This window comes from Paramormyrops kingsleyae, chromosome 16 (assembly GCF_048594095.1).
Source record: "Paramormyrops kingsleyae isolate MSU_618 chromosome 16, PKINGS_0.4, whole genome shotgun sequence".
NCBI classification, from domain to species: Eukaryota; Metazoa; Chordata; class Actinopteri; order Osteoglossiformes; family Mormyridae; genus Paramormyrops; species Paramormyrops kingsleyae.
The window spans coordinates 27,043,607-27,061,130 of record NC_132812.1 but is presented as its reverse complement, the minus strand read 5'-3'; the positions used below and the strand labels follow the sequence as shown (position 1 = coordinate 27,061,130).

The 17,524-nt window shown below is 44.1% G+C and overlaps 1 protein-coding gene across 2 annotated transcripts in view; it reads left to right on the top strand.

Annotated features, from left to right (window-relative positions):
* Positions 1-3,145: 3,145 nt before the first annotated feature.
* tmeff2a (transmembrane protein with EGF-like and two follistatin-like domains 2a) overlaps positions 3,146-17,524 on the top strand; it is a 61,929-nt gene continuing 47,550 nt past the window's right edge. For both annotated transcript variants that reach the window (XM_072700493.1, XM_072700492.1), the window contains exon 1: positions 3,146-3,329. In XM_072700493.1, the coding sequence (XP_072556594.1) occupies positions 3,146-3,329 (184 nt within the window). The remainder of the gene's footprint in view (positions 3,330-17,524) is intronic.

Below are 17,524 nucleotides of genomic sequence, written 5' to 3'. Positions count from 1 at the left end.
CACACCTCACCTCAGTGTGCGTTTATCTGGCATCTCTGTACCGTACGGAGAGATCCACGGAGAATACACAATCATCTCAAACTATCCACGCATCTCCATCTACCAAAGATGCTCCTGGCTTGTCGGCTCAGTCTGTGGTGATTAAGCTTTCGATAATTTGAGGGTCATTATCATTGGTGTTCCTCTTGAGTGTTCCTGGGGCCGAGGGGTCTATTGGTTAAATTCGGCTGACAAAATCTTGGCTTGTGAGAGTGGATAGGAAAAAAAGTGGAAGGAAGAGAGGAAGGAGAATATTGCATAGAAATGGGGTTGGAGATGCAAGGAGAGAGAGAAAGAGAGAGAATGAAGAGTAAAAGATGCAGACAATGACAGGTCCAAAAGAAAATCACTAAGGGTGAGTCTGCAGTTAGTGAGGATGCACAATCCATGTAACTATATCACAGCCATGGACTGACTGACTTTCACCTGAGGGGGCACATAATTCATCTGAAGTCATGTACCGATAGGCATCCTTGTAAACCTGAGTCTGGATTGACAGAGGTAGCAGAGGGAGGATGGACAGTGGATGTTTGTGCCAGAAATGCTTGGACACAGCTACTGCAGTGACTGAAGGTGTTCATCTCTCACAGGGAATCACCAGACACAAACACAAAGCACATTCCAACCTCAGCAAGCAGGTATCGGACAGCATTCCTCATGCACACGAGGCCTTGACAGATTAATTTAACATCAGAAGGACAACTGGAGAATTAGTTCATTCTTTCAAGAGGGCTATGAACAGTCGATTAAAGCAAACAGGGACTGCTGTGCCCCTAGAAATGAGTTTGAAATGAAAATGTGATGCCCCTTGAACATTCAACTTCCAAAGAGTCACATGGAAAGAGTTAACAATCCCTCTAACAAAACAGTTTGGCTTGCTTTTGAATGCATGTCTGATGCCAAATCTGGAAAATGAATTCAACTGAATTTGATAAGGTGAAATGCTTTTATGGAAATGTAATGCTAAATTACTGGATTAGCAGGAATAATTTTTGTTTTTCATCATTTACAAATGGGTACCAGTGGTGGACAATTATGACTAGGTACTTAAATTTATACGTACACATATGTGTGTGTGTGTGTGTGTGTGTGTGTGTGTGTGTGTGTGTGTGTGTGTGTGTGTGTGTGTGTGTGTATAAAAACATACACACGCACACACACATGTGTACGTATAAATTTGAGTACCTAGTCAAGTTTCTAAACGCACAAACATAATTTCAGGAAAAATTCTTCTCCTCCTGTGCTTAAATTCATATCCACACATAAACTTCATATTTTACTTATAACTTCAGATTTAACGAGCGAAGTGCACTCATTAAATGATATTAAAGACTTACCAGACTTTACTTGAAGGATACGCAGTGAATGACCTACATGGCAAGAAAATGTTTCAAATTTAAGTTTCGAATATTTTTACGTGTTATTAATCGCTAATATGCCACTGATTGAAACAGCCTCCTTTCCAAATGCGGACCTGCGACTGAAGCCTGGTCGGCTGACAACAGCGCCGCTTGGTGTTCAAAGTGAATGTGGGTAATACAGACGGTCACGCGGTAAACATTTTGCAAAGTACTCCACGGCAATGCGCACTATTTGCTGTATAACAATTCAGTAGTACGCTGCATAGAATTAATGATCATCTATATCATTGAAATCGTTTGCTCGAAACTGAGGTGAAATTCTTTGGCCAGTAACTTGCTGCGGGACTAATATGCAAAATCTGTGGTAAGGGAAAAGAACGACTTAATTTGTGGATTTTAACTTAATTTGAAGCCCACCTCCGACATACCGCCACTTAATGTGATTAAGGGAGGCTTTTGCTCTTCATCATCGTGCACTGTACGTAGCTCCGGATATGAGGCTTGCAGTAAGTGAATAAGAAGCGAAATCCGAATAGATAGTAGCGCTTTTGTGATCCGAAAAGGCTCCCTGGGCCAAGCGGCGCAGGGAAACGGAGAGATGCGCCTCTCAGGAGCTGCCGGATGATTGATTGAATTGTGAAACCGGGTCAGGCGGCTGCTGAATCAATCCAAACAGTACGCGCCCTAACACGTTCGGCCAGCCCTAACACTGGTGTAAAAGACCCCTTTTCTTACTGAATAAACCGCCACTGCTGTCAGCGTATCAGCTTATGCAAAAGCTCGAGGTCCCTTATTACGGACGGTACAAGAGCCGCAAGCCTGCAGCTGCGGGTCATGAAGCCTGGGGGAGGATTCACCTTTATTTCAGAGCTGTAGAAATATGCGAGACTGAGGCAGATCAATCTTACTTCTGCAGGCTTTAACTACAATATCCTGTTTCAGTTCTAGGGCGCCTGATGTCCCCCTCCCTCCATCCTGTTCTGTTCCATCTCCTCCCCACCTAGTCCCGCTAGGCTACATCCCCCCGACACCCCATATTCTCCCAGAGAGCGCTGAGGCACAGTGGTCGAACAGCTGGACCCTCGCCGCCAGCTCGAAAGTCCCCGATACGTTTACCTCTCGCCAATCGGCGCTCCGCACCTACTGCGCCGCCTCGCCCCCCTCCCATGCCGGGCGCGGGCACCACGTGATCGCGGCCAGGCTGGAAACCTGCTGCTCGCATCCAGCGGGGGCAGAAGCTGCTGGACCTTGCGGAGATGGTACGGAGCGCTGCGCTTCAGCGCACGCAGTCGCGGAGCTTCAAACTACCGGCTGAGCTTCTGTCTTCTGGATCTTACAACTGCGCTCGCCTTCCCTGTGGAATGTATTGACGTTTTTCATATATTTTACCACCTTCCGAGTTGTTGCATTATTATGTTCCTCCGTCGCCCAGCACCCTACCTGTCAGCTCCGTTCCCTTAAAGCGGACCGCCCCACTTGAGTTTCCACCGGCGCGATTGCACTGACACCGGCAGCCCTTCGCAAATCCCCGCGCCCCTTCACACCCCAGTTTCGCCCCCACCAGCGGTGGGCACGTCGACAGACTACAGTCCTTCATGGGGCACCCTGTCTTGCTCGGAAAATGTTTTTTTTCTCGCCGCTGAGCTCGCCGCCGCCACCGTTTGCGCAAAGACCGGAGTCGCTGGTGCCCGTCTGCAGTTTCTGCCCGCGTCGCTTGTGTGGTCGGGGGCCGCCGCGGAACTGAAATGGGTCCCTGGGCAACAGCAGCGGGGCTACCGGAGGCTGGACGTCCGCGACCGTGGAGCAGCACATCGACAGGCTGGCTTTTGCTCGCCGTTTGGTTTCTTGCGACTTTGCATGTGCGGCAACTTGACGCCTTTCCTTCCTCCTTGAGCGACTGCCAGACCCCCACAGGGTGGAACTGCTCCGGTAAGAGCCCCGCAGCGGGGGCTGCGCTCCGCACTTTGCCGCTTTACACCAGGCGCCGATCTGCGGCGACGGCTTACGGGCTGATGTGGGCGACGGGAAACGCGCAGAAGTGTTTCGTGCGTTTGCGGTAAATGCCGCCCAGCCGGCCGACGCGTTTAATTGGAAGCCAAAATTGGTGTGCAGTCGTTTAATTGACGACCTCCTCTGTATAAAATTAAATGCGAAGTATTAGTCTGTAGACGCTTCGGGGTTTTAAGCAATAAAAGCAAAACACTTGTTTTAATTGCACTGGGCATAAGTAATTAATAAAGGTGGATGGGAATTGAAAAAAATGGGAATCACTGGAGCAGTGTTTCAGGCACTTAATATCAGCAAAGAATTAAACAAATGAAACGTAGTTAATGATCGCTCGGCGTAAAGTGTTACAGTGTAACAGCTGTTTGCTCACGGCATACAGTCGGATGCTGATTCCTAAAATATTTGAGTTTCTTGTTCTTTTAAGGGTTGTATGTTGTGGGAAATAATAACAACAATAAGCAAACAGTGATGCTGTTCTAGAAGAGTCGGCTGACGGCTATAAATATACACAATATATACGCACCGTGCCCCAGTGTGCGGTAATATTCGCCGTGTCCCCCCGTTTAATGTGCCCACTGGCCGCCCCAGGATGTGGGCAAAGGCGTTAATTCAGTAATAACCAGCTGAGGAATAGCTGCTCCTTACCCATCGGGGTGCCTGCCGTCCCTGCGCTGCTGCCTTCTAATACTCATATTTACGGGCTGAAGGACCATACAAGTTTCCTAACTAGCTGCTGCCGTATAAAGAACGTATATAGAAAAAGAAAACTGACTTGCTTGTTTACAAAAGTGTTAAGTTTTCCAGCCTGTATTGTCCAGCGTGTCCGATGTTCACAGCCCATGTGTTCCTCCCAGTATACTACGCTGCTGAATTACTGGTAAATTGATGCATCTTTCCATCCGTTTAAAGTTGGTAGTCATTCACCTCGTTGCTGCAGAGCTTTGGGCTGTATTCCCCTTTTAATAACTCGCACAAATAGTGACAAACCGGGATGCGGATGTTTATGAGCTAAAATGCTGGAGTGAAACAGGATCTTTAACACCTCAATGTGCGTGAATTTTTCCTCCCCCCCAAAAAGTCCAAGTCGGATTTTTTTTCACAGGCATCTTTTAGTCTTTGCCGTCTTGCAAGTATTAAAGTGTGCAGCGGCTTTAAAAGATGGTGAGCATTGGGGACGTATTTGCTTAAGATGGAGAATAGGATCGGGTGCAAGGTTACACACATGTGCATGTATGTGTGTGTATAAGGCCCCGTACGTACTTGCCGTAATAACCGCCAATAACAGGAGGTACAAAGCAGCACAGCATAGCTCAGTTCTGTACTAAAAAGATCAGCACAGGTCTGTTTAACAACGTATTTTGAACACACATAAGTTCATTAGTAAAAGGAATTCGCGAGACGCTGCAATAGACTATAAGTGAATACTGATTACGGAGAAACTCAATTTACTTTAATTAGAAATTTTTGGTTCGTTTATTATGAATTAATATGTAATATATTTTGAAGTAAAACAAATTATGTAGTTGAATATAATTAAAACGATGTTTTTTTTTTTAATCATAGGTATGCCTCTTTTCATCATATCATTATGTCCACTGCTTTTATGTCTTAACTGAAAAAAATGACATTTTGGAAATATGCTGAATACAGGAACTGTGATGGTTTTATCAGGATCTTTTGACGGGCGTGAATTCCGATGTCACTGGCTGACAGGGTCTGCATGGCATATAAAATGGGGAATTGTGGGTACATCATTTTCTTTTGATATAACAGGGCTTTTACTGTCAGAACGCTGGGGAACGGGGGCCATCGCCATACCTGGGAGCTGGATTGAAGGGGACCCAGCTGGTGTCATAGGCAGACATTTAGAAGTGATTTTTTACTTAAATACATACATACATACATACATACATACATACATAAATAATTCGGATCTGAGACTGTGATTTCCTGGGCGGAGCAAAGAAACCACAGCAGGACAATCTAGTCACACGCTGGGATTTTTGAACGACTGCGTGAACTTTATTTGAACGTTAATGCTTTCCTAGCTGATGCAAATCACGATTGTTCAATAATCTGTGAATAATGTTCAGCATGTTTGAATTTGTGTAATGGCATAGTCAAGTAAAGTTGGAGAATATACATGAACGGGTTTATCTGAAACTGCTGCACGTCATATATGAACATGTTGATGGGGGGGCTCCTGATGGCACAGGGTACCCATGTTCAGGTGGAGCCAGTCCTGTTTCGGCTCTGTCACCGGCTAGATGGTTTACCGTGGTTCTAGTCACAATGCAGATTCGTCCCGGACTCCAGACTTCTCTTAAACTATTGTGCAGTTTTTGAATTGTGTTGTGTACCATTAACTAGGTCACTAAAACCTTTAGTGGTCATGAAGTTCTTGTGGGCTTCACGCCGCCTGGACGATCCCTTTTTCATTCATTAACATAATCATTTTCACAATTTATGTTTGTTTGCTTTTATGCAAGTACAGCAAACTTCCCAAGTATTAAAACGAATAATTCATGTTACGGATGATTACAGATAAGTTTGTTTTATTACATTAAGAAAATCTTTTACTTTCCTAATTCGTTATCCTCATGCACCACAAATTGCTCAAAAATAATTTGTGCCAAAATAACTTTATTAATTAGTCTGTAAATTAATGCAATTACTTAAAGTGAATTTAACAAATGTTGCATAGTACAAAAATATGAAACTTGCAAATGTGTTTAAGTTGACTTTGATGAAACTTGTAACCCCATACAAATTTGTTTTTAGTATTAAACGGGTCTTACCGCCGATTATTTAATAAGCATTTTACCTTATTCTAATAAATGTCAATTGTAGATGCTCCACCATCTAACCTAGCTGATCAAACAGGTTTCCCGCATGAGCACAAATGGACTGAAACCCCATTGGCTCAGTCAGCTCAGTGCCCCACCTCCAATGCTATTTCCTGGCCTATGATGTAACGAGAGGGAACCTTTCGCCGGTTCCCTAAGTGCGATTCCCCGCGGTATGTTCCCGGGGTTCCAAAAACAGCACTCACACTTATTAATGTGCACAAAAATCATGCGCCTAATACATGCAGCGATCCCTCAGGGTAATACTTAATACAATGTTCATTTGCCGTGATGACCACATGAGGCATTCTGGGTAAATCTCAACATGTTAACTCTAGGTGCATCACAGATTATGGCGTCTAGACGATTCATTAGTTGAATCGCAGCGTTTGTTGGCTCCTTTTAAACTGAGTGCCATTGTGTGCTGACAGTTGGCAAGTAGACTGGCGTTGTGTGTGTTGTGTACACCGAACCGGCAGGAGGTGAACCGATGGCATGTGTAGCCATAACAACAAATTACTGGCCCTTCTTATCTAGAGATGCTTCATTCATGAAGCCCAGCTGGCTCAGGTGAGACTGATTGGACTGTCAAGGGTAAATGAGGCCAGCTGGAATTAAGGTCGGGGTGGACTTTGGGATAATGAAGGAAATTTTGTGAAAGAGGATGGATTCACTGCTGTTTTCATTTAGCAGCTTTTATTGGAGTTTGGGGTATGTTTGGGTCAGTACTCACTAGTCTCTGGTTTTTTTGTTGTTGTTTTTGTTCATCTCAAGGGGCCAAGTATTATGTGCTATCTTTAGGTTAATAGACGGCCTTCTGTTTAATCCTCGACCTCACACCAAATGCAAGAAAATTTGCAAAATATAAACAGGAACACCATTCGATTTAGCAATGCTATAAATAGTGGCTTTACGACTTTAAACATTTTACATATCTGTATATGGGTTTTATCTGTATAAACACTAAAGTATAACTTGTGTAAAGTTAAATCATATAAATAATAGAAATCATAAATCATAGAAATTTGAATACCTGGTGATGTTATGCTCAGTATATTTCAGAGAGATCTGTGAATTCTTCTTTTGTTCAAATTAACGCCCTTAAGCAGATTGCGATGCCGTGGCTGTTATTTCACGGTGATGTATTGGCCTTGAGTGATTGTAAGATCTCTCTTTATAGGCATTTTACATGTCTGCGGTGTTCTCAGACCTCCTGCGGCCTCTCGCCCACGGCAGCAAGATGCTGCGGTGGAGGTTTATCCACCGGGCGTTATGGAAGCCGTATCTGAGAAGAGGGACGCCATTCCGGGGTCCGGCGAAGCAGGAGAAGAAGCTGCTAATTGCTGAGCTGTGTGGACCTTCCGCTGCTTCTCATTTGGCTTCTCGCTTTTAATTGAGAATGGGGTCCCTCCCTTTCCCCTCTTTTCATGTCATGCTTTAGTGACTGAACACAAGTCGCCCCTTCCTTGTGTTTCAAGCAGATAATTGGCAGTGTGTAATCTGAGTCCCCCCAGCTAAGGCCTGGCAATTAAAAACGTGGTGTCGAGGAATATTAAAGCCCTAAAATATGCATGAGGGCCAATGTATCCATGGATGGTTTTATTTAATTATTTTAATTTCCCCCGAATTGCCAGCACAGTATCCTGGTACAGGAGACCGTGTTCTCGGTGCTGGATGCTTAGACTTTCGCATGCTAACTTTGTCACGCGTCCTTTTCCTGGGTAACGTTACACTTAACCTGCATTCAGCTTCTCATGCATTCTGGTTATCGCAGTCACACGGCTTACGGATGTTTCATGAGCGTCTAACCCGCCCCATCCTTGTAGATCAAACACCAACGGCACAGATAGGGTATTTTCAGTTCAGCTGTAAAAAGCTATTATTATGAAAGAAACATAGAATAATTCACTGTGTTCAAATTCTCCTCAGAGATTCTCGAATTAGGCTGCAGGACTATTTCTGTTTTCCCACGGCCTGTCTTGGCTTTAGTGATTTTATGACGATGCTAATAATGGTTTTTCTGTTTGTATTTTTATATCTTACTCCATAAAGCATGAAAGTGATATTAAATAATTGATGCATTTCTTGGCCTAGTTGACTGTTAGTCAACATCCAAATGTAAATTACCTTAATTGGATGCATCCGCACTCCCCCCCCCCCCCTTTTTTTTTCGGAAATGAAAACATCGGAATGGAATAATGTGAAGCACATGGAGATGTGAGGCAGGCAGGGTCGTGAGGGGCTGGGGGGGGGATGAAAAGGTGGCTGCAGGATCTTTATGGGTCTGAGTCACACGCCCCCCACCCCCGGCCCGAGCTGAGGGACTTCTGACGCCTCTGTCCTCATAGGTGCCGCCAGAGGGTGTGGGGTCAGCCGCCATTAACCTTGCGCGCTCGCAGAAGAGCACAGGGGTCATCCATCTTCCTCTAACCCCCCCGCTATGTCACCGCGGTGTCTCTGGGAAGCTGGCAGCTTGTACTCCAATTAATGTCGTTTGGGTTCCCCCCCCCCTGCTTTTTTTCATAAAATTGAAGCAAAATCCACTTTGTCTCACATTCGAGAGAGAGAGAGGAAAAAAAAAACCTCTAAGAATAGCCTGTGATTTTACAGGCCATCTGCCCGGTAATGTGACAAACCATCTTCTGCACCCATGGCACCTGTCCACTGTAGTCATTGGCCCCCCAGTACAAGGAAGGAGCCTCTCGACCAGTTGGACTTTAGGGGGGACAGGGAGACCGCTGGGCCGACCAGCCAGCTCTGTGGTCAAGTGTCCATGAATACAATAGTATTCATTTTTTCCCTATTAAGAAATCCCTATTAACTGCATGTGATAAACAGAGATGAACTTCCCAGCATTCAACTAAATTCTGAAATTTTGTGTCAGAATAATAGTGCTTCACTTACCGGTCTGGAGCCATCGGTTTCCTATGACCTAAGTGTTTTTTTTCCTATTGAAAAATCCTTGCTGGCCTCACACGCATTTCTGGAGAGTTTGTTCTAAGCTCCTATTAAGCTTTTAATGAAAAACAGAAGCTCTTTGACAGGGACCACATGGCACTATAGTTACCCCTATCTTGATCTTGATGTTTTGAGAACTTTGCTTAGAGCATACCTCAGCTTCTTTCCTTCAGTGAGCAGATTTGGCCACTAAGCTCTTCTTAGCACAGTAACTTGACTAGACTAGACTTAAATCAGTCGATCATCTCTCTTTTGAATCCTTGGCTTTTGTAGCCAAGGATTGAGCAGAAGTGGGCGCCGAACTAATGACAAAGATTTTATTTTTTAAAATGACATTCAAAAGAGGCTGTGTTTTTAAACTGACACTATAAAGACCAGAAACTCGAAACTACCTTCCAGCAGTTTGACGATGTCTGTAGACCGTGCCCCTGTCATTGTCCTCCAGCTATTCTCTACATTTCAGCCCGGCTGGTTAAATAAGCAGTAAATTCTCTAAATAAAAGCCATCTGAGTGTCATTAGCAGAGGAATGGATCAAGGGGAGGAGATTACAGCAATCTAGGCCTGTCAAACCACAAACTCCCACATGTTACCCACTCCAATGTCTTTCTAATATCAGGCTCACATCCATTTTTATTCCTTAATTCATTACAGACTTTTTGTTCAGAAGATTTTGAGTGCAGTAAACAGAAGACAGTCATATCCCATGTTGACGTCAACGCCATGTTCACGCTTGAGTGATGCTATCAGAACACACTGGATTGATGTCGTTTTCTAACTTTCACCATGTTTTACTCTCCTGTTTTTTTCCCCCCGAATCGTTATGGCCACAGTGAGCATAACAGATGCTTTTCTCAAGTGAAATCATCAAAATGTCCAGAATTCATCTTTAACAGATATGAAAAATGTGCTGTAAATCTCCCACATTATTTTTTAATTCTCTACATATTGCCAGCCATACTTCCCATTGGCAATTTTCACCCATTTATTGCCGTCATTATTTTTCTAAAACGGTAAAGTCAATTTGTCACCACTGTTCGATGGCAAGTCCAACTTACAAATGTTTTTGCATAAGTAATTGGCTTTCCCCCATTCGCTTGCCAGACTGATCAAGACGGATGTACTGTATTGTAATTTTATAGTTCAGTTGTGTGATCAGTATAAGTCAGAGGCTCCCCTCCTTCTACGCACAGTTGGGACTGATTACTCATGGTACAGTAGGTCTTCACAGCAAACACATCTTATTGGTGTATTTTGTTTGTCTGTTTCCTTGTTTCTGCAGGTATGGCCTAGTGAGATTGACACGGGGCGTGTAATCCACAGTATACCCACAATGCATTGTGTGGGAAAATCCCCCAAAGTGTCTCACAATATATCATAACTTCCTTGGCATTTTCTGACAAATACCGCACAACAGCATTGCGTAATAGGCCCCTGTTGTACTGTACATCTCTCAACTTTCACTTGTAACTTTACCACACTCAGCCAGATATTAAAGAACTCTCTGGTATAATGTGTATAAAGAGTTATTGGAGTTATTGCTGCAGAGCCCCAGTTTTCCCAGTATGCCAGTGTTCTGGGACTGTGCGAGATCGTACGTGGCTTTGAGGAGGGGTGTGACTGGCAACTTTCAAATCCAAGCTGTGGTTTTAAGTCACGTCCATCCAGTGAGTTTCTCGTCAACGATGACATCATCCATTCACACTATCTGCCTTCTCTCAGTGGGTCCCAGTGTGCTCCATCGCGGTGTCTCTGTTAATTAGCAGGGCTTTCCGCTGCTCCCTTTAGCATTGTTAACATATACCATGGATACCCTCCCTAGAAGACACCTTTAATCTCAGTGTTGTACATAGCTCATTTTGCCTGCTAATTTTCTTTTGAACCGTTACTTCAATTCCAGAAGCATGTCTCTTAAAGGCAGTGTTTCTCAGCGCAGCCCTTGGGGACACCCAGACGTTGCGTGTTTTCGCTCCCTCCCAGCTCCCAATAAGAGCAGCAAAAATGTGGACTCTCTGAGGGCCCCCGAGCACCGGTTTCTCAAACACGGCAAATGTAGACCCTTTTGATCACACGTCCGTGGCCACATCTCCGAAGTTCTGCAGCTTCTGACACCGTTAAAGACAGGGGATGTGGGCGGGAGGCAGAGTGCGGAGAACAGAAGGTGGCTGGATGTCTCCATGGAAGCTGGCGTGTGAGTGACGCTCTCTTCTGTTCAGTTACAGGTCCACTGTGTGACTTACTATTGGTCACATAGTGAGAAAATGTGACGCACCAGACAGTTACAGATCTGTGTCATGCAGGGTAAGGAGTGCCAGTTTAGTCAGTAATTGAGAGTCTGCCCCACAAATATACAAATGCATGCACTGTCCTCTCATATTTGTGCACCAATAGCCAAAGGCCTCATGTGGAATACAACTCTTTACTTGGGGGGCAGAAATAAGGTAGTAGTATCCTCTTACTTATTGTATTAATTACCCAAAAATTAAGTGCTAGTTACACACTGATTTTTCATCATTAATCAGTCAGGTATTTTGGCAATTACTATATTCGTTCATGATTTGTACTTCAGAAGTAACCAAGTTACTAAGTTACTTGTGCCCGTTCAAGTAAAGTGTTACCGAATAATGTTCTAATGTTATGACAGTATTTCAGACACAGACTGGCTGTTTGTTTGATTTAATACATGGTGGGGCTCTGATGTTTGCTGTAATGTTCAGAAATGGACAGCAAAAAAATATATGTGCATTTTGGCATTCATAAGGCAGAGTGGTGGCTATGAGACTAGGGATCTGTGCCAGCAACCGAAAGGTTGCTGGTTCAAATCCCATGAACGCCCTGAGTGATTCTACTCCGTTGGCCGTTGAAGAAGGCCCTTAACCTGCACTTGCTTCATCCTGGGTATGACATTAATCTACATCCAGCCCTATAAGGAGGTCCTTCAACTTACAGGGAAAAACTTGGGGGTTGGTGGCAGGATTGGCACTCCAACTACCAGAAAAAAACTTGCACTGGTCCATTTGGAATAGCATGGTGCTGAGGTATCACCCGCCGCATGGCTGCACTCAGGTTCTCATCCCTGAGGTGGTTTGTCGTATGGTGGGTGTGGCAACGCACTGTAATCAGTGTGTGCTCCTTACGCACTGTAATCAGTGTGTGCTCCTTACGCACTGTAATCAGTGTGTGCTCCTTACGCACTGTAATCAATGTGTGCTCCTTACGCACTGTAATCAGTGTGTGCTCCTTACGCACTGTAATCAGTGTGTGCTCCTTACGCACTGCAATCAGTGTGTGCTCCTTACGCACTGTAATCAATGTGTGCTCCTTACGCACTGTAATCAGTGTGTGCTCCTTACGCACTGTAATCAGTGTGTGCTCCTTACGCACTGTAATCAATGTGTGCTCCTTACGCACTGTAATCAATGTGTGCTCCTTACGCACTGTAATCAATGTGTGCTCCTTACGCACTGTAATCAGTGTGTGCTCCTTACGCACTGTAATCAGTGTGTGCTCCTTACCTCCTCATCTCTTGGCATTCATAGTGTAGCGCCGGCAGGGGTCAGCATATCCCGGCATGCTCGCGGGAAATTGTAAATAGCCCTTGTCTGTCTTGTAAATAGCCCATTTTGCACTGTTATAGTTAATACTCCCATTTGTGGCTTGTATGTTTACCCGTGTCTTGTATGAAACCGGTTCAATCCTCGCATGTCTCTAGTTATTGTGTATATTGCCCACTGTGTGTGTACCTTGATTTCCAGTGTCTAACCTCTCTGACCTTCCCTGCTTATTCTCGGTTCGGGGTTTGTTGGGTGCCTGTTACAGTCCTGTTCAGGACTAGAAATGTTCTCGGTCTGCCCCAGCGCCACAATATTTTTTCGCTGCCCATTGTTTGTGTTTCCATTTGTGTTCTTGCTTAGTGAAAATGTCTGCGATGAAAATTTGTAGCTGCTACTTGCTGTAAATTCAGGCAAATGTGCCTTTGGCCTGGTGACATTTCATGAGCGCAAAACTTTCAGTTATTGGCGTCATCATGTGAACAGGGGAAATACTCTGAGTGTGAAACATCATTAAGCACCGTGTTTAAATTAATTTTAAGGTAATTAATTTTTGCTTACTGCAAAGTAGAATCAGACCAGGTATCCTTTGGAGTATAGAAACTGTCTCTCAAACATAATCCTTAATTAACATCTTCATAGCAGAAATTCTTTTCTGATTCTGATAGAGCTAAATACGGAAAGGTTGTGCTGTGCATTTCCAACACCTTCTCTTAGATACCTGGAAAATTACCAGATAGCGCAGTACAGATGGTGGAAATAAAGTTAACATTTGCACACTGAGTAGGACAATCTACCTGCTGAACAGTAATGTTGCTTGGCAGCACAACAGCAGTACAGTAATACCACTGGACAGAAAACCACTTTGCAGTACAGTAGCAAGTGTTCAATACCTGAGTACTTCTTAAATGAGATGCGCTCAATGCTCTTTACCGAGGCTGCCACTTAATACGCCGTGAGAATGACTTATCACAAGCATGGTGTTTCAGAGACCTACTTATAAACATATGCAATGTCAAGTCTTTTGCTTCCACATACATAAAGGATATAGAGGGACCTCACAGGTCCTCCCAGCACTTGGCCATTAATCTTGCCCATGTCAGAAACGCAGAGTTATTGTAGGACTGCGCTCTATGGAGATGAGCCCTGACTCTGTAAGAAGCTGTCATCTGCTGTAGTACCGTGCTCTACAGAATATAATCCTGCCTGTTGTAGGGCCATGCCATGTGGAGATTAACCTAGAGGGAGTCGCAGTCTCCTGCCTGTTACAAGACTGTGCTCTCTGGAGATTAAGCCAGAGGTAGTCATAGTCTCCTGCCTGTTGTAGGGCTGTGCTCTGTGGAGATTAACCCAGAGGGAGTCACGATATCCTGCCTGTTGTAGGGCTGTACTCTGTGGAGATTAAGCCAGAGGGAGTCACAGTCTCCTGCTTGTTGTAGGGCTGTATTCTGTGTAGATTAACCCAGAGGGAGTCACAATATCCTGCCTGTTGTATGGCTGTACTCTGTGGAGATTAAGCCAGAGGGAGTCACAGTCTCCTGCCTGTTGTAGGGCTGTACTCTATGAAGATTAAGCCAGAGGGAGTCACAGTCTTCTGCCTATTGTAGGGCTGTACTCTGTGGAGATGAAGGCAGAGGGAGTCACAGTCTCCTGCCTATTGTAGGGCTGTACTCTGTGGAGATTAACCCAGAGGGAGTCACAGTCTTCTGTCTGTTGTAGGGCTGTACTCTGTGGAGATTAAGCCAGAGGGAGTCACAGTCTTCTGCCTATTGTAGGGCTGTACTCTGTGGAGATTAACCCAGAGGGAGTCACAGTCTTCTGTCTGTTGTAGGGCTGTACTCTGTGGAGATTAAGCCAGAGGGAGTCTCAGTCTCCTGCCTATTGTAGGGCTGTGCTTTGTGGAGATTAACCCAGAGGCAGTCACAGTTGTTGGGCTGTGCTCAGTGAACAGTATCACTGTTTGTCTTTTGCTTGCAGCCAGGGAGTCCCTTAAGGAGATTTCTGCTGTGCTGTGATTTATTATTGAAAAAAAGGTACTTATTACCAAAGGTTAATGAAAAAAGGTCCCACCAGAGAAACTGAGTGGGGTGATTATTGGAGTTTTCACTAAAGATTTGGGAGGCAGATTCTTAATACCATCCCCTTGCTCCAGTCAGGCATCATAAGCATAAACATCACTCATAATGCCTAGTGGGCCTGTTCTGTGGTTTCCGGTATTACACCTCTACCCCATCCTCACCTTCATTTCCTGCCTTGGGGGGGGGGGGGGGGGGGGGTCAGATAACAGTGTAATTTTGCCAAGAATGTTTTTTTTTCCCTCTTCCCATGGGACTGCAAATCAAGGATAACCAAGTATTTACAGTAAGGCGACCCTCTTGAAGGAGCCGTTCTATACACTCATGTTTGCCATAACTACTGACAATACAATTGTTCGTTGATTAGCTGCAAATTAGCAAAGCAACTTTGACTAGCAAATGCAAGTAGGCAGATGTGTGCTTCGTGTCTGTGGCTTTGACCACTCATGTATAGGTGACATAACTCCAGTTACCGTGACTGTAAATAATGCTAATTATAATCCTCAATACCTGTGACCTGCACTCGACCCCCGAAAGGACACTCTCAGCCTGGAATTACTGTCTGCCCCCAAAGACTGTGTGGGGCTTTAGACGAGTCACAGCAGGCAGTGTGTTGTTTTTTTAATTTTTTTTTTGGTTTGTGATGGCATTCAATGTCATTTCTGCTGTGTTTTTTTAACACACTGAGTAATTAAGGTTGAGTCATAGTTTCAATCAGCAAAATCTGTAAGTATCGTTGTCTTTCCTTTTTTTGCTTTTCAGAGTAGTATAAGCCAGGAAAATGTGATTGTTAAAACGAGCAGTTAACTGCCAAAATAACAGGGATTTGGCTACGGTGGGGACCCGCAGGCCATCGGACAGCTTCAGGACCTCCCCTCATTTGATGTATATTCAATGGTGTTGGTAAACAGCCGTCTCAGGTGTTGCCCCAGAATGGTCTCTGATGACTGGGTTAGCTGTGGCATCTGGCTTGCTTTCTAACTCCAGCACTGGTTCCCTGTGGATGAGCCAGCTGTCACCCGTTCGCAGACTCCTGTTCCTTCAGGAGGAACGTGACCACTCACACTGGCTTTGCATTCCGTGGCATTTATCTTGCTCTCCATGGGGTTGAGTGGACTTAAACATGCCAGGGAAATGCAGTCCGTGCCACAACAGAGCCACCAGAACCCTTGACTGTGCAAAACTAGCATTTCAGCCTGTGGGCTTGTTTTGGCTTTAATCACAGACGTACTCATCTGCTCGTTGAAAGCAGAGTGCAGGATGACTCATCTGACAATGACTTTTTTCTCCACTGCTCAGCACTATCCAGACAGAAGTACGTTTAAAAGTGTAATAGTGTGAGTCCTGATCATAGCATCTTCCATCGTAAAATTCTCGGTGGTCTATGTTTGCAGGCAGTGACTGCATGCTCACAGCAGAGATTGATATTTGCAGCAGATTAATTCAGAGCTGCCGGTCCACTTCACCTTGTGTCTTAGACCAGTGGACGTTGAAGGAAGGAACGCACATTTCCTCTGAGACTTACCCAAAGCTGACAATGGCTTTCCCTCAGGGTTCAATCTGCCCAAAAAACACAAAGTCGATGAGATGAGAAAAGAGGAGTGCTATAAGAGGAACATTAACCCTGCTGTTTGAATGCAGTAGTTTGTTCAACTAAACTGACTTTATTTTCTTATTTTCATTCTCCTGTGATCTGGAGAAGTGGTTGAAAGATGAATGGATGGATGGATGGATGGTTTATGTCTCTGACTTCAGTAACTGATTCAGATGAGTACTGTATCTTGTATATTACATGTGAAATGTAAAAACTAAATCCTAAACTGTGTCTGTATTCCTATCTCACCAGAGGAATGTGGTTGCATTCTGATCCTCTCCGGTTAACACCCATCCTGTATGCCATACAGTTTACAGATTTGCTGAATATTATTTATTATAGGAATATTATGAACTAAACTTTCATAAATCGCCTCTACCTGTATGTGGTCTTTAAGTGGTGTGACTTACCTTGTGCGCTATGGAGTGCCTGTAAAGAAACGAGTGTAACTGGAGTTAAAAGTAAGAATTAACAATTTGTTGTTATCAATATTGTGACAGAGAAATTAAAATTGAACTTATCAGTGCTACTTAACAGCAGAAAAATGTAAACACAACGCTAAACAGTGTATATAAATAATTTGCAGTTGCAATTGTAAAACAGGGAAAAAACTGTTAAACTCTGAAGAATAGGCACAGGAATTCTTGAGTGTATATTCAGTTTCCATTCTGTGTTTTTGTTGTCATGACACTGTTGAATTTGACATGCAGGAAGGTCCCTTACTCAGCCATTCCCTGTCAAATGAACGTCGGCGAACATCTAGCCATTCAGAGGCGCATCAACACACATTTTTTGTTAAAATCCCATTTTTATTCATCAATGTCAGTGTCAAGACTTTTTTTTCCAGTACAAAAATAAAGATGCATGTAAAACTCACTGGACCCAATTAATTGAATTGTAACTATTGAACAGAATACATGGGATAAGTCATGATTTTGCAATTAGAACTATCTGCAGTCACAGTTACTAATTACTATTAATCATAATTAATTGCAAATTTGATAGTTGCTGCTGTGGCTCACCCATGTCTGATTTGTATAGCAGTGTTTATGATTTATCTGTAAAATATTAGGCTTGAAAAGTTTCTTTAGAAA